The sequence below is a fragment of the Brassica oleracea genome, chromosome C4 (genome assembly GCF_000695525.1).
Source record: "Brassica oleracea var. oleracea cultivar TO1000 chromosome C4, BOL, whole genome shotgun sequence".
NCBI classification, from domain to species: Eukaryota; Viridiplantae; Streptophyta; class Magnoliopsida; order Brassicales; family Brassicaceae; genus Brassica; species Brassica oleracea.
In genome coordinates this window covers 43,810,276-43,833,219 of record NC_027751.1, presented here as the reverse complement: position 1 = coordinate 43,833,219, position 22,944 = coordinate 43,810,276, and the positions used below count along the sequence as shown (strand labels likewise).

Here is a 22,944-nt window from a genome sequence, read left to right as displayed (position 1 = left end):
CAATGATCACTTTAAACACTTCTTTTGGACTCCAATTGCACCCAAATTTCTCCAAGAACTCCATGTCGTACTCCAATACCTGATAAGGACTCATGTATGCAAAATGCAACCTAAACATGGCTAAATCCTAATCTATATGATCAAAATGCACATGGGTGAATGGATAAAACATTAGAAATATGCAAGATATCAAAGAACAAACTAGAAGATCATTTGAAACCGAAAACGAATTGAAACACTGACTACATCGATTGAAACCGAAAACGAAAACGAATTGAAACCGAAAACGAGTATTGAGTTTTTGAGCAAACTAAATCGATTGAAACCGAAAACGAATTGAAACCCTAACTACAAACCAAAAGATCCCCAATTGAAAACGATTTGAAAACGAATTGAAAACCAGAAACTTTTTGAAACCCCAGAAGAAGGCTATTTACCTTTGAAGTTCACGGGAGAAGACGATCGACGACGGAGAGAAATCGCCTTTTCGTCTCGAGCTCTGATATTTTTCTTCTCGCCTTCGGTCGCGAATGAATTTTTTTTTCACAAAACCGAACACAATAGCTCACCGAGCCAACCATCAGACGCCAAGTGCACAAGGACTTGATCCTTCTACCCCTTATTTACGGACTGATCCGTCATAATCTTAGCCCAAATTACAATATTATATTCCATTTGGGCTACGGACTCGTCTTGGACCGCCGTTGCGGATGGTCTAGACTAGATTCGACCATGAACCGAGATATTAAGTAGTCGAGTTGATCTAATATTTGGTTCAATTATAAACTGATTATGTAGCCACTAGCCAGATTAGGTATCAAAACTATTGAATTCAATAAAACCCACTAAAATTATTAAAAATCTATAAACCAGATTAGATATTATGTAGTTGAGTTAGATCTAATAATTGGTTCAATTTTAAACTGATTATGTAGCCACTAGCCAGATTAGGTATTAAAACTATTGAATTCAATAAAACCCACTAAAATTATTAAAAATCTATAAACCATTAATATTTACAATGATTTATATATGAAATGTATTTATATTGTAACAATGTATTATATTTACTAATATGATTTTAAAATTTTTATATTAAAAGTATATTGAATCAAGTTTGATTCAGTTGAATATATTGAAACGTGACCTAAATAATTACCAAATTTATGAGTTTTCTTGTGTTGCATCAAATTAATAACTTTTAACCTTTAATATATTAACGCACAAAACTATAAAAAACGAAATTCTTAGTGAAACCGATTGGTTGCGCAATTATGGTTTAATCACCATGGTAAGCTTCAGCCAGGCGCTTCGGCGCCGTTTAACCTGCTTCCACGGCCGCATTTTCGAAACATTTTGCCATGATAGATAGTTCCTTCCTACCTCAATAACTATTAACTACCATGGTCCCAACAGCATATAAGCCGAGAAAGAAAGAAAAACATGTCCTGAAGCATAATCCAACATCAATTTATCCATCTCAGAATCAGATTACAAGAGTCATGAAACTAGATACAAAGAAATTACTTAAATAAAAAACGAAATGCAGTACTAAAGCAATTAACAAAACGAACAAATAACTTCCCTTCCAGCTGATGTTTACGTTCTTGATTATTACTTTTTTTTCATACTTGATAATTACTTATTAGTTATTATCCTCCAGAGTCAAACAAGATGAGACGACACATATAAATAGTGTTTAAAATAACCATAATAATAAAGATGTAGCATATATCTAGACTCATGTGTGGAATTCATCATTTGGAGTCAGACTTTGGATCACGATGTGTTCTTCTTAAGCCGCTATTGTGGATAAAAGTAGAACTTGCAATGTTCAAGGTTCTAACTCATGGATTTTCATTCGTCCCCTTAAGTTCCTCCTTTCAGGTTTCACAAGAACACAATTTGTAGGAGTGTCGTTGCAAGTAATTAATGTTGTGATGCTGCTCATATTTACTAGCCTGTGGTGGTCTGATTTAGTTAACTCATGTCATCACTCTCAAAGCTAAGACCCTCGTCTGAATTTCTACTTGTATGTTTAATGGATCTGCAATATCTTTTCATGCTTACGCTAGCTCTTCTTAAAATTCATTTTTTCTCTTTTGGAGTGTTCTATAGCCTTTGATGGCACCTACTGGTATCTTTTACTACTTTTAATGTTTTGTTGTTGCGTTTGTTTCGGGTGTTTTACCCACAGACTGTTTTGCTATATTGGTATGTAGTGAATCATCTCAAATGAATAAAATTCAGTGTTAAAAAATATCTAGTATTCCAAAACTCTTAACTAATGCAGAGAATTTCAAACGCATGATGTTCTCAACATGATCCATGACAGCCCTGATTGAAACTAGATCACTAGGGCTTGTAGTTTGGATTTCAGATCTTCTAAGACCATTTTGTTTCGTATCATAATAATAAACATTTAGTGCCAACTCAATGATGAGATGAGGTTGATGGACTATAACGATTTCGCCTCCAGGATTAGCGACACCCGCAAATCTGGTATTCAATTTTGGTAAACTTTGAAGCATGTCTAAGAATGTAATCTTCGACCACTCTTGTTTCTTAGCGTCCTGCATAACCCACATATCCACATCGACTTTGTTTCGACATATGCACCCTAACTTCCCATGGTAGTTTACAATAGTCAAATCTTCATGGTGATGATAAGCCAAAAGATTTCCCGGAGTCTGAACATAACTAAATTTCTCATGCCTAACATCGAAACTCACCAAAACATGAGTACAGTTTGCGTTCCTTGCTATGTAATAGATTTCCCCGTTGATGCAAATTGCTTGTTCGAAAAGGAAGTGAACTCCAATACTGCATTGGATGTCCCTGTAAGAATATTTTATATTTTTATATGACCTATGTGTCTATTGATTCAATAAAAAGATCAAGTTCATATTAATGTTATGGATTCTAATATAAAAGACGATACCGTGATGGATTGGTTTCGGTTAAAGCATTAGAATCGGGTGTATTGATAACCCTCCTCCCTTACCTTATTCAGTTATGAATGACTTCTTCAATAATGATTATATATCATTTAGATATATGTGTGTATGGTTGTGCTTATAATATGTTAATCACATATAAAGAATTGTTTGTGCTTTAAAGAGTATTAAAGAAAAAGTGTGATTATTGAAAAGGCACTATAGCACATATCTATATATATTGTCACGTGTGGTGGTGGTTACAAAATAAGAGAAAAGTGACTTTATATGAGAGAAGAGTTACGATTGTGTCGGTATAACAATTACGTAAGAAACGTATATAAGCCACCGTAAGGGAACAAAACGTGATAAGAAGAGGTTTTAGATTCCTTTGTCCATCAAAGGGAATCATGAAGGATTAAAGGCCAAAGGAAGGAGAAAATCAAATTGTGGATTGATGCAAATACTCAACCAAGGAAAGCATGGATCAAGGTTAGTATTTCTTTCTTCTTCTCTAGAAAGTATTAGGGTTGAATTAATCTAAACTAGAATATGGTCTTGGGTAGATTTCATATTAGAAATCATAAAAGTTAATCTTACAGTCCCGCCACTCTTTTGAGACATCTCCCAATATGAAAAGCTTCCAAGGCATGCCATGTTGGTTTTGTGTTTGACACAAGACTTTGTATTGATTCTTGAAAGTGTCGTACCCGAATAAGTAAAACAAGCTTCCGGGTAAACGTGTAACGGGTAAGAAAAGAGATTGCCTTGTTGTAAGGTTATGTATTCTGAACTGATCATTACGTGAACAGCAAAACCCAATCAAACCACGTGCATACTGAAAGCCCATCAGATAGCCTTCTTCTTTTTCAATGATCTCCTCGTGATAGAGTTGTTGTTCGTCTGTAACTTGATGATAAAGATAAGTATACGATAAGATGGTATGAGGTATATGATCAAGCCGTGGTTGGAACCAATGCCTCTTGAAGAGGAAGTGGGGATCACGGGGTGGTTGATTCAATCTCCGTGTCATGATCGAGTCAATGACTATGAACTTATTGATCATACTTTCCCACTGATAGGAGACACATCGAAATCTCGCTAGAGATTTGGTAGGGAGTTTCTCGAGTATCTCTACCATTAGATCCAGAGGGATATTAATAACGCCAGAACTTTTTCTAGCCATGGTCTCACGGAGATGAAGGTCTAGCAGCTACGACGTGACTCAAGATCTGGTGGTGGAAGCAAGAAGGAGAAATAGCGTTAAAAAGGAAACGTGAGGTCTTGTGGTGGAAGCAAGAAGGAGAAACAGTGTTAAAAAGGAAACGTAACTTTAGCAAAAAGAAAAAGGAAAAAAAAGGGAAACGTAACTTCTCTAACAAGGAGATGTGATGATGATGATGATGATGAGGGTAAAAATTATAGTGGAAATTGTTTTTTTATGCCAAAAAAATGATAGCATTATTCATTTTAGACTAATTTTTATTTTGTATCATTTTTGCCTTTAATATATTTAATGCACACAAATCATCAGTCTTTAACTCTTTTTTTTTTACAAACCTGTTGAAAAACATTAAAGGATATCAAAGAGTAGAATATCATAAACGACAAGTTCCAAAATCATATTAAACACACAAATGTCAACTTCAAACTACATCCATTACATAAACGTGAAGTTCCAAATACATATCACACACAAAAACATCAAGTTCAAACAAAGCATATTACAGTTACAAAATGTGATACCGCCTAGTTCCAAGTTCCAACAACCTAGTTTCAAAGACCTACATTTCATCGCCTAGTTCCAAACTTCCAAGTTCCAATAACTTTTAACGCTGACTCTTAGTGGTTACCTTTTTCTTTGATGGAGCTGTGTCTTTTTTGCTCGTGCTAGGAGCAGTGTCAATTTTTCTCTTGCTAGGACCGCTTCGTTGATCACTCTTCCCCACCAATTCAGTTGTTAGTACAGTTGTTCTGAGTTGTGTAACCTCAGCCTCAATCTTCTCCAACCTATCGGTTACAACTGTCTCAAACTGCTCAGTTCTATCTGAAGTTGTCCTTAGCTGTGTAACCCCAGTCTCAATCTTTCCCAACCTGTCGGTTACCACTGTCTCAAACTTGTCAATTCTATCCGAGAATTGTTGACTGAATTTCTTGTCAAAAGTTGTAAAAGAAGCTTGTACCATATCCTCTAAGAACTTTTCATATTTGTGTCAATGTTCCCTTTCGATAAAACAGCTAGTTGGCACAACACCTTCTTCTTCCTTGACTCTGCTCCTCGATCCGCATGCTTTCTCTTGTTTCTTCCTGAAACATCAATTGTGCCATCAACATTCTCTGCAACATGACTGTTCTCGCCAATTTCAGTACCAGGTGTTTGATCCTCTCCTTCCTCTTTGTCTGCTTCCTCAAATTCAGAGCTTGTAACTTTTTTTACTCCCCAAACATGATTGCTCCAATCATGTTTTCTTTGGATCATATCCACAATGTGATCCGCTCTTTCTTCTTTCTTTTCATCCTTTCTTGCAAAATCAGTAGCCAACAGGACCACTCCATCTCTGTGGAATTCCATGAATGAATGCAAATTTCCCTACAAAACAATCAAATCATTAGTAAAGTAAACAAGACAATCAAAACATTTTTATTACAAAAATAGTTCCATACATTATCTGGAAATATAGTCTCAACACCAATGATATCTTCATAAGAACATTTACACATCCTCTCCAATTACCACACAAAGGACCTGTGAAATTGTCGCTGACTTTGGTGCCACAAATCTCTCCTAAAGCAGGAATAACTTCCATTATCCAAATCTGGAAACCAAACAAGAATCCTTCCATGAGGTACTCATCTTTCTGCTCCAATTTATCCCTTGTTTTATCAATCTGGTTCAGCAGAAAATCGAATGAGTACAGACCCCATGGGTAATTACGAAGCTTCTCCAAATCCATCACCAACTTCATGTACAGATGTGGGATATTAACCTTCTCATCTCTCCCCATCACCACACCCATAATAACGCAAAGATATACCAGCCTCACCCTATCAACCCAAGTCCGGCTACTGCTCTCTTCCAAATACTTTTTTTAATGTTCTGCAAGTTGATTTTCCCATTAGTCCTTATCTGCATGCTCCAAAAACCATCATCATCTTTCCATGTCACTAACCCACTGTTCTTCTCTTGCTTCACTTTCAGACCAATGGTACAGCATGATACTCTTGCAATCCGAAACGGAGAGGACTCCTAGCAAAGATGAACCACTTCTCATGTCTCTTGCTTGTCATCAACTCCTTAGACAAGAAAGAGTGTACCAGCCTCGCTGAAAACTTCAGATTATTCTTTTTGATAACCATAATATGCGAGAAAAGGGGATCTTCCATCACTCCATCGAATTATGGCTTCATTTTTTTTCAGAAACTCGAGAAGTTCTACTCGGCAACTATTATTAATCTTCTTAACCTGAGGTTTTAAGCCCTCACTGTATATACGACTAGACAACTCTAAATCCATACCTGAAAATTAAACATAATAAATCCGATTAGCTATCAAAAACCAATATCACAGCTCGGTATAATAATGTCTCTTAATACTCTATCAATAACCAATGTCACAGTTAATGCAACTCAACAACTAGCATCAAAAAAATTAGCATTCTCACAGTATCAATTCTTTCTGGTCTTTTGATTTTTTTTTTTTAAAACAAAACCTAAAATTCATAATTCTATCCTAAAATTACGATTTAAGGCATGGGCTGTGTGCGAAATCGTCCCTAATCATCACCTTAACACAAGATTGAAGCCTAAACATCATAACAAACTCAAAAATTTCACCTTTTACCTTACAATTTTTGAACTCAAAAAGTGGAGAAAGAGTTTGATACCTTTGCAGATCGAACGAGAGGGTGATAGATTTGAAAAAAGCTTTCGAAATCGTGTGGGTAGGACGGAAGAATCATCCAAAGCAGAGTGAAATTGAGTGAGTTAGGGTTTATGAACTTGGGACTTTGAGTTTCTCCCTTTTGTTCGTGAAGTACAAGAGAAATAATGGGTTTGAACACAAAGAAATCGAATATAGACCGTTGAAATAGTGTTTGGTCGGTTCAAATTAAGTGGGAATCAAACCGGATTTAACCAAAGAAAACCATAAAATCGATTTGGGAGACTTACATGGGCACTAGATCGATCGATTTGGATATGCGATCGGTCGATCTGTATTGGATCGATCTGTGACAAACGACTGAACTGGTCCAGGTCGATCAGAATATGTGCCGCGTTTTTTTTAATTTTCTGCATATTGATCTGGATCGACCAGACAATACTGGATCGATCGATCTCGCTCGATCCAGAATCACGACGTTCATTTTTTTACAGAATTTTAAAATTACTTTAATTATTTATTGTATTTTAATATTTAAAAATTATTTTTCAAGTATAATTAGGAAATTAAAATTAATAATTTTAGGGCATTATTGTCATTTTGAAAATAATTAGTCTAAAGGGACATAAAGTATATGAAATCACAATACTAAAAGGAAGATATCAAGTCCTCTAAGCGCGTCCACGTCAGCTGAAAAAATCAGCCAGTAATATTGCAACAATCATCCACGTCATCTGTCATCTTTGATTTATTTTGTTTTGAGCTTCGTTTGTTTTTGGCCTGTTTGTTCTGCATCTTATAGCCCACTTCGTTCCGCGACTGATAACGTCGTAACCATAACTTCGTTCTTCTCTTACCTTTCGACTTCCACATCTTCCATTACTCTTCTCTCCAAACCGTTTCAACGAGTAACTTCACCTTGCTCTAATCAAACCTTTGATGTTGATTTAGAAACCACTTCCTGATTCCAACACACGAAGGAGGTGGTTCAGTAGAGACAGCCCTTCAGCTATCAACACGTGTTTACTGCTCTCCACCGTTGAGATTCTCGAAATCACGACTACAACCTTCTCCTTCATGCTCAAACTACACGAATCAAGCAACCGAACCAGAACGGGAACAAGTCCTTGAGCTATGGAGATCATCACGTTCTTATCATCTTCCCGAAGCAAAGATTCCATCGTCGAGTTCTTCGACTCTGGTTTACCGATCTGTAATTGGATAACTAGATTCCTCGCCGCAGCTTCCTTCTTCGACAAAATCGAAACGATTTCGTTGAGAAGACCGCTTTTGATCAGAACCTCAGCGTCCTTCACGTGGCGATCGAGTCGAGCCATGACCGAGTCGACGTCGCTATGCGTCTTGAGCTTTCCCTCAGATAAATTCGGACCCTCGCACCTAGCCGCGACGGAGGCGGCGGCGTGGAGCGTCTCTCGGGCGGAGAGGAGGAGATCCAGAGCTAGCTGGTTGGAAGAAGAAGAGGCGGCGATATCGGAGAGCTGAGTGTTGAGATTGGCGAGTTTGACGCGGATCGAAGACCATTTGGATTTGAAGCTGAGAAGGTTGGGGATGTGGTCGAGGATGGAGGAGATGAGCTTCGTTAAACTACAGTCACCGTCGTTATCCAACGGCATCGGAGAAGTTGAAAGAGAGAGAGAGAGAGAGAGAGCTGAATTTGGCCTGACAGGTAAAAGTAAAACCAACATCATGCCTTTTATGTTCTTTCTCTTTACAGATTCTGAATTTTGTTTGTGTATGTTTCCTTTTACAGTTTATGTTCTGTCTTCGGGTTTCATTTTCCATAATGGCGACTCATTGATTTCTCTTGCTAGAAACATCAAGGGAAAACCCTTTTAGATTCTCATGTTCATATCATACTTACCTCTCTTTCTCAGATATCATCAGCAAAATATTAGAGACATTGGACTACTTGGACAACCTCAGCAAAAGGGAGCTTCTGACAGAACAAGGCGACACAATAACCTTTGAATCTGAGGTGAGGATCATGCAAACATTGATAGTGAAGAACAAGTATTGTCGGTTAATTCATATCAAAATGTTACTTTTGATTTCAGATGGACCGGACTTACCTTGGAAGTAGTTCTTGACGATGGACAACAAAAAACATATGTTATTGGAAAAGAAGGACTTCCATATACGGTAAAGAATCATACAACGTTTTGTTTCTTTTCATTAGTAAGATATAAGTTTGTTTGATAATACAGTTGTGTTTCTTATTAATTTCGAACCCGGTTGGTTGGTTACAAGCGATTAGTTTTGTATATATGTGTTTGGTTGAGGTTCCATTGTTTATTTTGATGGAGAGCTTTTGGTAAAGTTTGTATTTTTAATTCATGAATTTCTTTTTAGTTTACGATCTTATTTATGGTTGATACAGACTACGGGTTTCTTTCTTTTTGGTAAAACATCTTCCTAGACTTGAGATCAACGTATTGTTTTACTATATACATGTATGTATTTTGGAGATTTCTTTTAGATCATTCACTATGGTTTTAAACTGTGTTTACATGTTATTTTTTGGACCAGAAAGAATTAGCTCAAAGGTTCGAGAGAGTAAGGTCTCTGGATCTGCATCATACATAACCATGGTAATTTAAGCATTTCAGTGTTCTCTCATGCAGCTTAGTTGTAGTGACCGAAAGAAAATTTTTGACCATTTGGTATCCTTAATTTTGTGGAGTAGCACCACTTTCGTTGTTTTATAGTTTTACCTTTAGTTTCTGCTACTCAGGATGGAAACTGATATCACATTATTTTGCAGGTTTCTAGCTAGCAAGTTTCTTCTGGAACGTTGTGTATTTGGAACTACCGGGTACATGTGGGTGAATAATTTTATTTTGTTTATCTATTTTCATATGCACATGGTAACCAAACGTGCAATTGAAAGATTATTTTCTTTATGTATTCTATGAGGTTCACAGACTTCTCATAGATTTGTAGGATGCTTTTATGTTTTATGGACCTTATTATAATTAGGATCTTGCTCGATAATCTTCTGGTGATTGCTAAGTCTTTTGAGGTGACCGAATTACCAAGTATCTGATCTTTTTTTCTTCTGTTTTAGTAAAAATGTTTTAGTTTTATTATCTTTTTGCTATATGTTTTATTTTTTCATTAATATCACATTCCAATAGAGTTTCAACATACAGAAGTAACGGCCACATTTTCAAATTTTGTAGGATTCTGATAAATAGTAAATTATTAACGATACGAGGTTTTGTTTGTGTCACTGTGATACTTCTTTTGTCTGAACCGACGACATGAAAATGGCTTTAAGAACAAAAAAAACACCAGTCAAATACTCATAAAACAAAAGAAAACAGAACAAGTGGATATTTGTTGCTACCGTTTAGGAGATTTCTCAATCCCAACTACATACCACAAAAGAATCATTCCCAAAAACCTAAGATGAAGACGTGATTTAGTCATCGATGGTTCTAAAGTGTTACTCGTTCTTCATTGCTCAAGTTTTTGTACTAAAATTTTTACCATTAACTTAACTGATTTTCTGTTTTTTATTGGTTGGACGATTAACATATTTGGAGATAAAAATTTAAAATTGAAAAATTAATCTGGTTGTTATTTTGAGATTTTGAGTGCAATTTTTATTTATGTATGAAAAATGCTTGACATGCATTTTAAGTGAGAAGTAAATCACTTTGTCCGTAATTATATGCATATTATCTAATCTCTGAACCATATGCAACATCAATATAAATATTTTGAATAAAATAAGAGAACTAAATTAGAAACACATGGTTAAGTATACATATGTTATGTTATCTTTGGATATCCATTCGGGTTCGAATATTATCTATTCGGGTACGGATATTCAGTCTCTCCTAACTTAATATCCGTTCGGGTATTTTGCCACTTCAGTCGAATTTCGGTTTGGATTTTTCAAATCAGATTCGGGTATGAATTCAGATATCGGATAAAATGTTCACGCCTAATCCGCGCGTAGCGCGGAGAAAAGATTTAATTAGTCTAAAGGGACAATGTTACTATTTTTTTGGCGTAATAAAAAAAAATTTCCAAAATTATATCAAAAACCCATAAAAGGCCAGGGACGACCATTTACTTTTGGGAACCCACTTTTTCTTTTTAAAATGTAACTTTAGTTTACATGTATATTTAGTGTGTTTTAGATACATATTAAAGATTAAGATTAGGTTCGGTACAAAAAAGTTTTGTGATTTTAAATTTTTGAATTTTTCGGAGTGTCCATTTAGATTCAAATAAAACATATAACCCGAAATACCATAAAACAAAATCTATTCAATATTTATATCGGATTTAGATCGGTTCGGTTTAGTTTATTTGCCCTCTTCATTGTGATGCATGAAAATGGAAGACAATTTTTTGCGAATCATAATAAACACTCCAACGGTGTTACAAATTACAAACTGAAAATAATAAAGAAATTACACAATGCCAACACACCTCTCTAAGATACACACATCCCTCTCCTCACAAAAGAAAAACTTAATACACCTCTAATATCCCGACCATACCCTCTTTGCTAGTCACTTGTGTTGTGTCCTACCACAGAATCCTGACCATAACCTCTTTGCTAGTCACTTGTGTTGTATCCCAATACCACAGACAAATAAACAAAACTAATAAAATATATAGAAGACAAACAAAAATGAACAAAAACCCTTTTACCCAATAAATACTCTCTCTCACGCTCACTAATACTCACCGCCTCCAAAACCATCCAACTTGACTTCTTTACTCTTTCATCATCTTAAGAGCTCTCATTTATTCTCATTGTGATCCATCTCGCAATCGATCATTGTGGATCAAGGATGGTTTTGGTTGGATATGTATACAACATGAGGATCAACATCAAGAAGCGGCTTAGCAGGAGAAGTATGCAATCTCAGAAGTGTCTCTGTTTCTCTGGAGTGGTTTATATCCAAGCAAGAGAGCCACGGTCGTCTGGGGTTTGTGGGCGTCCTCTGGTTGGTGTTGGTGGTCGATTTGCATTTAATTCCTGAAAATAAATGCTCAGTTCCACCAGTTTTCCAAGTGAACAAAAAGAGGGATTAAAATGTGTTTGTGATATAAACCTGCATCCATGTGTCATCTACATGTCTTTCTGGTGAAGTTTCAGGTGATGTAATTGCTGGAGGTAGCGGATGGATGAGCTTTGGAACCACCACAAGATCTCTCCCCAACACCAAGATAGCCCCAGCATTGTTTGCAGTTCCTGAGAAGAATTAAACATGTCATTTCATAAGACACTACTATCAGTTAAGTTTTTCTATTTTAGTCGGCTTAGTAGCAGGTTTTCGATTCCAGAGACATACCACAATAATTCGTAGCCGAAAAGAGCGTTATCAAATGCCCCTGTGCAAAACGCTCAAACCCGTCCATCACACATTCATGCGCACGTACAATCAATTGAAGATCATTGTTCTTGCAGAACTCCATGACACGATCAGGCTGCAATTGCCAGGCTTTTGGTTAGTAGTAGAACCGGAAGAAATACTTGTGGCAGAGGGAAAGAGAAAGAGAGATCGCTTCAAATGTGAACTATATGAAACCAAAGAAACAAAGACCACTCACCCCGAAAGTAACCAACCCAGGGCCTCTAGCATTTGGCCTTAAACCTTCGACACTGTCATTTTCAGTTGGATCGGACCTAACAGATTGCAAATTGACATACTAGTGAGCAGAGGATCAAGGTAAAAAACAAGAACGAAATAGTATTAGACATGAACTTACCATAGTAAATCCATAAGCACAATTGACCCTGCTTCCATCGTAATTGGACGTTGGATATTTTCGATCTGCTCCACATGATTTATTGACCGACCAATTCCCCCGTGCATACAGATAATTTTCTTCTCAATCAATGCAGCCAGAGGTAGCCAATTGAATAACCGGTTTATTCTGTGCCACACCCAGATCCCATCACGTTCACCCTGCAAAGTAGCAACTTTCATGAGACCCTAAAAGTGGGAACAAGATATTCATAAAGATAAGACACTTACCATACGCTCAATACACTCTATCCGGAAACCAAAAAGAGCATTAATATCGGCGGCTTCATGGTTTCCACGAATTAGATGTACGTTATGTTGGTATTCAACCTGCAGTGTCAACCATAAAACGTCACACCCATTTCTATCAAGAATACCGGAAAAGAGATATCATTAATATGGTGCTCTAAAAACTACCTTTAACGCAAGCAGGAGAGTAATTGTTTCTAAGCTGTGTTGACCCCGATCTACATAGTCCCCCAAGAAGAGGTAATCAATGTATCTGATAACCATTAATACGCAATGTCAGATCAACAATAGCCATAGCGAAAGTAAGGATGATACTGCTCTAGAGATTGAGCTGTACACTTACGATATGTCTCCAGCTGTTGATGGCGAACCATATTCATCAAAAAGTCGCATGAGATCCCCAAACTGACCATGCAAATCACCAAATATCTTAATAGGAGCTCTAAGCTGTAATACAGTAGGTTCGCTTGAGAAGATACGTTCTGCACTGTCGCAAAGATCAGCTATCTCATTGCAATCCAAGAAAAACTGGCGTCGTACAGGAGGCTTCCACCCACGAGGCTTCAAAAGATGAGCTACAACCTAATAAAACAGAGTTGTTCATCATAAGGTATTGAATAGTCCCACGTTGGAACAGCCAAGTGGAACCTCTAGGCTACTAATATCATTGAACAATAAACAATATCCAGTAGGACTACAGGTCTACAAAAAAGTTTCCCATCTTATTAAACAAGCAGTATCTAAATACTATTATGATTCCGATCAGATCAACCAAATGACCGGTGCTACAGCAATCAAATTTCTCTGCAACAATTTAAGGAAGCAATATTTTGCAATTCTTCTAAATCCGCATTCATGAACATATTGCTTTCTTGCAGTACTACATTTTGGAGAAAAAATATTTACCTTTTTCGGAACACTATTGATCGACTGCTGCCGATCTAATAATTTCCTTGCTGCTGTTGCGCTTTCGGGTGTCCCATAACCAACACGGCGGCCCTCATTTTCAAATTGATCAATTGATAACTGTCTAACCATTCCACCTAAGGCTCCACCTGTTTCTGCAGCAACCACCACCTTACAAAGTTCCAGAAATAATAAAAAAAGTATTAGCACTTATAACTAGACACGTACAACACTAGCAAGTGAAGAAGCATGATGTTGGAAATATGTTTATAAACTTCAATAATTTGGCAAAAGAAAAAACTTGAGATTTTACTTAATATAGTTAGTTTGACTCACAGCTCTATGATGAAGTCGAACCCCTGCAGGAATAACACTAGTCGACACCGCAGAGTCAGGCTTAATTAAGGAGGATGAAGGTTTTCCACTGGGTGTCGCCTCAGCACCACGATCCCTATCTGGCTGCTCAACTTCACCGTTGACCTGCCGTGCCTTCGCTGCAGCTAATGTTGCACTGATAGCCTCAGCTTCCGCAGCAGATGCTTCAACAAGATACTCCACACCCTTGCTTGTTCTCCTACAATGTTAGTTGTTAAATATTTTTCATGAAGAAATGCAGAGGCGCGCTAACAATACAGCAAACGAAAAATTAAGACGCTAACCGAGTTCCAGGGAGCATTGCATTTTCTGTGCTTATATCAGTATACATATCCCCATTCAGAGGCGGTGCAACAGGGCTTCCCAGCACAACAGCGTCAGGAGCTGATTCCGATAGTTCCCCTGTCCTTTCATCAGAAAATCCATATCTTCCAGGTGAACGGCCAGGTGGTGAGTTCGTTGCTGCTGCAGCAGCAGCATGAGAGGCCGCAGATGTTGTTTCCGCAGCGGCAAGATCTTCAGCAACCAGTAGATCATCAAGTAACACTCCTAAAGCATCAATAGACTATCGTTAAGTTTTGCAGCTATAATTTGAAAAAAGTGCACGCGTCTACAAAGAGAAGAGAAAGAAGAAATGGCACTGATATTTGGTGAAAAGAGAAACTCTAGAATATTAGGACTGATTAATGGTAATACTTCATAATATAAAGTACCAGACTTCGACAAAAGATCAACTACCAATACAAGAAAGTGTGAAGTATCATACGGCAACTCGATGGAATATTATGCCAAATTGGCAGAATCATTGGATTATCAGATACTATAAAATGGTTCATTCAATATGCAATTGTATATTGCCAATAACAACTATAAAGATTTTTTCGTTACCTCCACGCAAACCACCATAGATAAATATCAAATCACCCACTGCAGCAGCAGCATGCCTGCAACGCCTAGTCAGTTCACCAGAAGCATCACCACCAGCTGCATCAGCGCTATATCTACCAGTTCTAGGACTAGTAACAACCGATTTTGTATCACACCAAACACCTGCTGCAGTATCCAACACTGAAACAAAGCAAAAACACATGAACCAGTCAGAGAAATTTAGATGTCCACATGTACACTTTATTATGAATCGAATATTGTAGCCCCTCGAAGATAGCTATAGTAGATGAGTGCAACAAATTACAATCCCTGTTTGATGCTTTTAGATGAATCTCACATCTGAAAGAAAATTTTGGCTTCTGCAGTCCATTTAGGAAGAATGATAAGGAAAGGACGACAGCTAACATACTTTTAGAAAGAAACTATATGTTTCAGTAAGATTCACTGACTACGACGGCCTAAGGTTGTATAAAAGTAACATATTCATCGTTTTAGATATTGCATGTATAAGAAGAAACTCCAAGTATTCTCTCATTTGAAAATCTCCAAAACAACACAAACATGAGATTGTTTCTCTCCTATTGCTAACCTGCAATACTGGATGAGTCCTCTACCATGCGTCCACCACCAAGTGCCCCACCAGAGACATGGAGTCTTGCATTTACAAAGACCTAGAATATTCCACCAAATGTTGCTTTTTCTGATGATTATAGATAAGAGAATAAAAGAAAAGAATCAGCATCTCATACTGCTGCATGCTGGTATCTGGCAGAAGGTGAAACACCAGGGGCTATGGCCCATTCCCAACGTCCATCTCTGTGCTTGGCAAGCCCATATGCACTTGCAAGGGGCTATCACATAATGGTACACAAAGAGATACAGCATGTCAATCAAACATTGAAGATAAGATGGAAAAAGAAGCTCTTAAACTCTAGTTATGGAAACATGATAGATAATTTTCAATTTATGGAAACATGGTAGATAATTTTCTATCTGAACTTTTATTTAAAATAATTGGCCAAGAGAAGCTATTCCCTATCACCTCACTGCAGCGTTAATATAATGGTAGCTGAGAGCAATACAACATATGAATTTCCTCCAGCTGATAAACTTAAAGGCTCAATGCAAAGCAAGTGTCTATTTCCAAACAGGGGGATAAACTTTGTAGCAGGGGAACTATTTGGCTTACCACACTATTAGCATCTCTTCCACCACAGAGGAGAAGAAGTCCATCAGACCGTGCACTTGCAGTTGCGTACCTAGTTAACGTACAAACCCAAGACATCCATATCACTAAAGAGCAAAATAAAACAATCACACAACAGAAATTAAGCCAAGGAAGCAAAATTACATGCATGTAGGTGGACCTTCCCCTTCTGGTTCCAGCTTACGCCATTCATAAGGTTTAGCAGCAGTGTCCAAAGCCCACACATCAGCTAACGGACGTTTTCCTAGTGGTGTACAGAAGTTAAGAGAAAATGAGCTATTTAACGAGGATATAAACACACTTTTACTTGAGGTAGCGAGTAAAACTGCTTACCATCATTCCCACCAATCGCCATGAGATACCTCTGTCCTACCAATGCCATGACATGTCCATAACGCGGTCCTGGTCCAGGACCCTGTACAACAACCCTGGATAAAGAGTATATTCTAAATCAAGCAACACAAAGAGACTTATACAAGAACCGGCAGACTTATATAAGTCGAACCTGTGCCATCGTGGCCGTTGCTGAGTCAGATCAAGTACGTGAAGATCCTCAGCTGACAAACCAGCAGGACCTATTCCACCCTGCGCCAAAGAGACAATCCGGTATAAGGTTAAAAACGTAACCTCAAATTGGTAAACAAAGATCCACTAACATATACTCTCTCCCCCTACCTGAATAACAACCATGGTGCCAACAGCAGTAGCCACATGCGCAGCTCTTGGGCTAGGTGGTTCTCCATGCGGTGAAAGCCTGTAACCATTATTCCATCACACCAATCGCACTTCACTTCACACTTTCTAAAAAAAATTTGACAAAAGAGTTTCTATCTAAAACCTCACCTCGACCATTTATTAGTAAGGACATCATAACAATGAACATCAGCAGTTGCACCAGCTAAACCTGTTACAGTAAACAATACTCTAAATCATCAAATATACACAAAGAATTGATTTTTTTTTTTAAAAACTGAATCTTGATTAGGAAACAAAAACGCACGAATGCCTCCCGCACTTCCAGCAGAAGTTGGCGTTCCCGTTCCTCCCGAATTGCCCTCGAGCGCCGTAGCGCCACCGAACAAGATGAGACGCGGGCCAATGTAATTAGCGGAGCCTTCCTCGCCGACGGCGGGAACGGCCGTCAGAGTGTGGCCGCATCTAGGACCGGGCCCGTCCTCTTTCTTCTCTAGTATCGCATTCACCACCGAGTACGGCGGCGCGCATCTCGGACCAGCCACAGCCGGCGGCTGCTGTTGAGCTGAGGTCGCCGGAGTGGGAGTGAAAGCAGAAGCCGATTCGGATCCGGTTTGGGCCGGGGACTCTGAGGGAGAATCTTGAGGTGGAGGTTGGTGATTGGGAGACGCGGGATCTTGATCGTTCTCCTCGTGTAGCATAGACGAATCCGAATCCATGTTTTTTGGTCAATTTTGGAGGGAGGATTCGCGCATTAGCAAAAACCCTAGCTTCTTCTCCGGTGAGATTCTCAGAGGATTGTGAAATTAAGTTAGAGTTTCTCTCTTCTCTCTTCTCTCTTCTCTGTAATCGTTACGAAGTTGTTAGTTCTCTACTAACCCTCGAGAGGAGAAAGAAAAGACAGAGGGACGAACTCGAGAGACAAACACAAAACCTCCACTCACTCTCTCACTCTCTCTCTCTCTCTTCAGCCAGATAATTTGTCACTAATTTTTAATCATTTTATCATTACTTTATAAAATATAAATAATTAAATAGGGAAATAGTTCTAGTTCAAATTTGTTGAGACCCAAATCATTAGTGAATAAATTAGTTTCTTGCAATACAAACATATTTGAGACAAAACTTAAATTTTTATTTTGTCAACAACAACTAATTAAGCTACTTGAAACGGTTTAGGAATTCGAACCGATGATATAAAATTGACATTTTATCATTAACTGATGGAGAATTGTATGTGTTGCCAACTTATATTGTTCTTCAAATATGCATGTGACAAAATTAGGAGAAAAAAAACGTTGTATATCGTTCAAATTCATCAAAATGCAAGAAAGCAGACTATTTTATGGCCATACCATATCAACGCCTCACTCTCCATGGAATAGAAAGAAAAAAAAAGACTGTTGAATATTTTGTGTTCCTAATTTTTTATCCTTTCCAACTTAATCAACATAACAATTCCCATCCGGCATCTGTTTTCTGATTACCTTCTTTCAAAAACAAACTTAATAATATTGGAATTTAAACCCTTTATATTCCATTAATTCTTATTTACTACTTTATGATTATAATAATATTGTATCAACTCGAGTTCTGTATACAAATGACTAATAAAAATAGAAATAAGATCATTTATTTTATTTTAAAATAGTACATATGGATTCTAGCTAAATACAATCCATCATATTTGTTCATTTATATATATACCTGATTTGGTGATTGCATTAGGTTTCTTTCTGTCTCATAATGTTGACAAAACAATTGTTAAGATTTTTAATACTCCTATTTGCTAATTCCCTAAAACACGTGTTGGCTTCCTCTACGTGGTAAGTTTTGTGGCTCATTAAAATACCTACCATGCTAAAAATGACGATACATAAACTTAGGGAAGTAACTAAATTTCTCCAAAGTCCAAAGCTATGAAAATAGAGGTGAAAATGCAAACATTAAGATCGTGATCTTGCTTGAAAAAGACAAGAAACCTTGCATGTGCACATTGATCAATCAATGCACGAGTAATGCTGAAGGATGAAAAGGTCAAAAGGTTTAGAAGATCAACACCTAAGAAACACACATTCGGTTGGTTGACAACGTTTATAAACGAAACTAGTCAAAGCTGCTATGCGTACGAGTAAGCGATCTATATATATATTAGCGATCTATATTATGTCAATCGCACAAAGACTTTGTGACCAGCATCGACCTGGAAAAGTCTCGATAATTTCACAAGGACACAACATATAACACTTCCACAATAAGAATCCAACACTGTTATTTTCAGGCATTTTTGATCAATACATTGAAACCGATTAGTTTTTCCTCAGTGGCTGCTTCTTGTGCTGTTTATGCGAGTCTACTTGTTTCTTCTTGGAAGACCCAAGCCCATTTGCAAGATCAAACGAGCTCAAATCCTCTAAAACTTGATCAAGCCCAAGCCCACGAGCTTCTTCACTAACCTCAGACACTGAACCACCATCTCCAGTTTCGCCCGTCTCGTTTTCATCATCTTCGGGAGGCATTGCAAAATGTGGAAGCTTACCTTCAATGTAGTCTTTCAAAATCTGCCTAGCAGCTCTCGTCTCATCAGGCAGTCCACTAGCGGCAACGTACCCACGAGACAGGCAGTAAGTTCTAAGAAGCTCCGAGGCAAGAGGTGGACGGAACCGAGACTCATAGCTTTTGGGTTTAGGCAAAGAGATGTTGTACACTCCCTCGATAACATCTCGAGGAACACGTTCAGCCACAACCTTAACAGCTTCGCGGTGCTCCGTCATCCTGTCTATCGGAAGCACTCCGCAAGCGATCATTTCGTATCTCGAACTCGAGAACGAAGGGAAGACCAGACCGGGGCAATCGCAGAGCATCAGCTCCTCGGAGATGATCAATGTCTGGAAGTGCTTTGTCTTCCCTGGGGTGGATGTGACGCCTGTCCGCTTCTGACCCACCAGTGCATTGATCGTTGAACTCTTCCCCACGTTAGGGTACCCAACGAAGCCGACCACAACACGTTCTCGGTGCGAATACGCAGAAGCTTTCCTCCTTTTCGCTATCTCCTGAGCCTCGAGTTTTAACCGATCCAGAAGCTCGTCTCTTCCGTATACTTTAACGGAAGGATCATCTGTGTTGTGTGAGGTTTCAGGTGATGTCGTCCACTTTTCTTTTAAGGGTTTGCCTTCTAAGGTAGCAGTAGCAGCTTTGGCTGACCAGAAGACGAATAAAATGTTGTTGCGGGTGAAGTAGTCCGCCCACTTCTCCCTGTGTTAACAATCCAAATTGGTTAGCCAAAATAAAAAGAGGTTAGAGAAAAAGAGGCAAGGGGCAAGTTTACCTGACGTAAGGAGGTAAGAGATCCGCCTTGTTTACAAGAAGCATTGTTTCTTTATGCTCATCAATTTCTCGTGCATATGCCTGTAAATGATTGGTGGATCAATGAAAACTCTATTAAGAGAAAGCTGCAAGTTGGCAGAGAGAGAGAGAGAGAGAGAGAGAGTTACCTCAAGATCAGGGCAACGGTAAAACAGAGGATCTCTAGCATCAACAACCATAACAATCTGAAAGAGAAGTAAAAAAAGAGCCAATTATATTCCGAAATGAACTTAACCCATTCAAATGGGCTCTAGGAGGCGAAAATGGCATACCAAATCACTTCGTTCAAGAACTCGCCAAAGTTGTCTCCATATGTCAAGGTTCTTCTCGAATGGTGTCAGCACAAGCTTTTCATTTTCCTCGAGGCTGATTGAATGCAGGAAAACAAATAGGTATGCTTTAAGTGTATATCACCATGTCCCCAAGGAGAATTGCACATAATAAAATCAAACCACGCATCTAAAACAGCAGCAAAATAACATCTTGAATGAGCTATAACTGTTTTGTTACTCTATTCCAAAATATTGAACTTACAAATGCATTCCCAAAGAAGTTCAGATTCTCAAAGGCTATTTAGAGATAAGAACACAAACTCATAGCATAAGAGCCAAATTTATCCACAATAATAACAAACAAACAAAAAAAATCATTCTCAACTAAAGCAATCATGGTTATAGCGATGGCTAAAAGATTGCAGTTTTGTATCTCATTTGTATACACTGATGCAAGTATGAATTCTTCACAACTTTCTCATCCTTTTAACCATTCGTTTTCTTAATACACAAACATTGTAGCAAAGCATTTGAACACTTTGCATATGATTAATCCCAAATTCTACTAACAACAACAACAACGAAGAAGAAGAAGAAGATAGAGAACCCTTTAGATGAGGTGAAAACAGAACAAACCTGACAAGTTTGCGGCGCCAAGAGAGAAAAGCTTGTTTTTCATTAGCATCAAGTTGTTCCACATTCATTTTAGGCGTCCAAGGAGGTCTGAATATTAACAAATAGAACATCACTAAACCGAACAGACTCTATATTGACTCCATAACAACAACCCAAAGAAGCAAAAGAGACCTTCTAGGAACTTGAAGACTACTAGCATGTAAAGCCTCCTCTCTCATCCGCTGCTCTTTCCACTCTTTAGCCGTTACACCACTCGAGCTCGAACCTGCGTCCCTGTTTTTCACCAAAACGAAAGAAGAAGATCAACAACAACACACTAGAGAGAAAGGATTCAAAATCGATCTTACATATTGATGGGGAGAGGCGTTGCGGATTCGTGATGAATAGCGTAAAGACGCTCAGCTTCCTCGGCTTGCTCGATGATGGCGTCGATGTCGCTGACCTCCGTGACGGATTCGAGAACCTTCTTGTTTTGGGACTTGTAGTGTTTCCCTTTATCCTTGGTTTCCTGGATCGCGTGGTTGTGGTGCTTCACTAGGGATCGGCCTAGAGATGTCTTCTCGTTCTTCCCCATTTTCGGATTTTTGGCGGAGATTGGAGGAAAGATTGATTGAACGATCTTTTTGTGTGTTTCTCGAAAGAGATATTTCAATGTTCGTAAAGGCTCGTCGTGTGAAGCCGACGGATGTAGCCGCCGTGTGGGGCGAAATTTAATAAAAAAAGTAAAATGTAGGGTTCGAAGGGTAATTACTCAATACTGCAAACGGTTTACTTTCCCTTGTTGTTCGGGTTTATTTCAATTGTCCGGTTTAATCATCTCGTTTTGCAATTCCGGTCTGTTTGATTGGAGCAGTGCAATGTGTTTGTGGTGCTTCACTAGGGTCTCTTCATCTCTTTCTCTCTATCATCATTATCTTTATTTCTTTTAAGCCATCTAATTAATTTTTGGTTTATCCATCTTTGAAAACTTCGGTGAGTTTTTAGATCGGTTTAAATCGTCCTTAGAGTTGCTGCTATTTCAGTCTCAGAACATAGACATGTTTGTGTCTTACAATTGTCCCGTGGGATTGTGGCTCATGCTATGCATATTTTTATGATTTTAGAGAATAGAGTAGGTATTGAGAGATTAAAGGTAGATTAGAGAAGGTTAATGGGAGATTTGTAGACAGATTAGGTAGTAATTATGTTTAAGAGTATTTAAGAATCATCATGAACAAGAGAGTTTAAAGAGATAATCTCATAATTCTTAATTATTAATCTGATCAGAGTTTACAATATATATGAAGAGGCAACAATAGGATGAGGGTTTCATAAAGTAGCACTATTACCAAAGATAAGATTTGCTTTAATTCAAACTTTTCAATGAGCTTCTTCCTTGTGCATAAAGCTCCTTTTGCTTTATCCAGCTCTTCTCCAGCCTGTCACACGCACCTCCTCTTCCCTTGCAACGGACTGATGCCTTAGCTAAGGGAATAGGGCTTCTCTTCTTCTTCTTCCAAAGTTACCCGGGTAACTAGTATAACTAGTATACTAGTAAGTTACTCGGGTAACTAGTATTACTACGGCCTCTTCATCATACCCAACTCCTCATGTCTTTCTCTTCCTATATATTGATCTCATCTCAACACTCCCCCCCCCAAGCTCAGCTTTGTGAAAGTCTAAGCTTGGATAGCCATGAGATCTTCCTCATTAAAAACCTCACCAAGGAAAACCCATTGGGACAAAACCTTGATGAGGGAAAAAG

General features: G+C 38.2%; 5 protein-coding genes and 1 long non-coding RNA gene across 6 annotated transcripts in view; 1 reads left to right on the top strand and 5 right to left on the bottom strand.

Annotated features, from left to right (window-relative positions):
• LOC106338978 overlaps positions 1–4,340 on the bottom strand; it is a 6,830-nt gene extending 2,490 nt beyond the window's left edge. Inside the window, exons 1-3 of the mRNA XM_013777826.1 lie at positions 3,545–4,340; positions 2,733–2,838; positions 2,306–2,573 (exon numbers count right to left, since the gene is read on the bottom strand). Coding sequence (XP_013633280.1) covers positions 2,306–2,573; positions 2,733–2,838; positions 3,545–4,122 — 952 coding nt within the window. The 5' untranslated portion in view covers positions 4,123–4,340. The remainder of the gene's footprint in view (positions 1–2,305; positions 2,574–2,732; positions 2,839–3,544) is intronic.
• Positions 4,341–5,127: 787 nt separating this feature from the next.
• Positions 5,128–5,953, bottom strand: LOC106338977. Its single transcript, XM_013777825.1, has 2 exons — positions 5,654–5,953; positions 5,128–5,526 (listed from the first exon to the last, which is right to left on the bottom strand). Exons 1-2 carry the CDS (start codon positions 5,951–5,953, stop codon positions 5,128–5,130), a joined length of 699 nt encoding a protein of 232 aa, XP_013633279.1.
• Positions 5,954–7,763: 1,810 nt separating this feature from the next.
• LOC106338975 lies at positions 7,764–8,450 on the bottom strand. The gene has a single exon (XM_013777824.1). It carries the CDS (start codon positions 8,448–8,450, stop codon positions 7,764–7,766), a length of 687 nt encoding a protein of 228 aa, XP_013633278.1.
• A 912-nt stretch (positions 8,451–9,362) lies between these two features.
• On the top strand, positions 9,363–9,839 carry LOC106340918. The gene is made up of 2 exons (XR_001269533.1): positions 9,363–9,425; positions 9,599–9,839. It is a non-coding gene; the product is annotated as an uncharacterized LOC106340918 (long non-coding RNA).
• Positions 9,840–11,179: 1,340 nt separating this feature from the next.
• LOC106342265 (serine/threonine-protein phosphatase BSL3) lies at positions 11,180–17,889 on the bottom strand. Its single transcript, XM_013781142.1, has 21 exons — positions 17,234–17,889; positions 17,077–17,137; positions 16,909–16,987; positions 16,739–16,818; positions 16,567–16,661; positions 16,378–16,477; positions 16,216–16,285; positions 15,776–15,877; positions 15,616–15,697; positions 15,027–15,206; positions 14,423–14,687; positions 14,100–14,337; positions 13,764–13,934; positions 13,201–13,439; positions 13,026–13,110; positions 12,840–12,938; positions 12,571–12,770; positions 12,412–12,487; positions 12,153–12,288; positions 11,913–12,052; positions 11,180–11,836 (listed from the first exon to the last, which is right to left on the bottom strand). Exons 1-21 carry the CDS (start codon positions 17,643–17,645, stop codon positions 11,753–11,755), a joined length of 2,994 nt encoding a protein of 997 aa, XP_013636596.1. The 5' UTR covers positions 17,646–17,889; the 3' UTR covers positions 11,180–11,752.
• A 1,182-nt stretch (positions 17,890–19,071) lies between these two features.
• On the bottom strand, positions 19,072–21,886 carry LOC106336695 (GTPase LSG1-1). The gene is made up of 7 exons (XM_013775613.1): positions 21,548–21,886; positions 21,372–21,473; positions 21,201–21,287; positions 20,565–20,658; positions 20,421–20,477; positions 20,255–20,334; positions 19,072–20,181 (listed from the first exon to the last, which is right to left on the bottom strand). Exons 1-7 carry the CDS (start codon positions 21,772–21,774, stop codon positions 19,236–19,238), a joined length of 1,593 nt encoding a protein of 530 aa, XP_013631067.1. The 5' UTR covers positions 21,775–21,886; the 3' UTR covers positions 19,072–19,235.
• Positions 21,887–22,944: the final 1,058 nt, after the last annotated feature.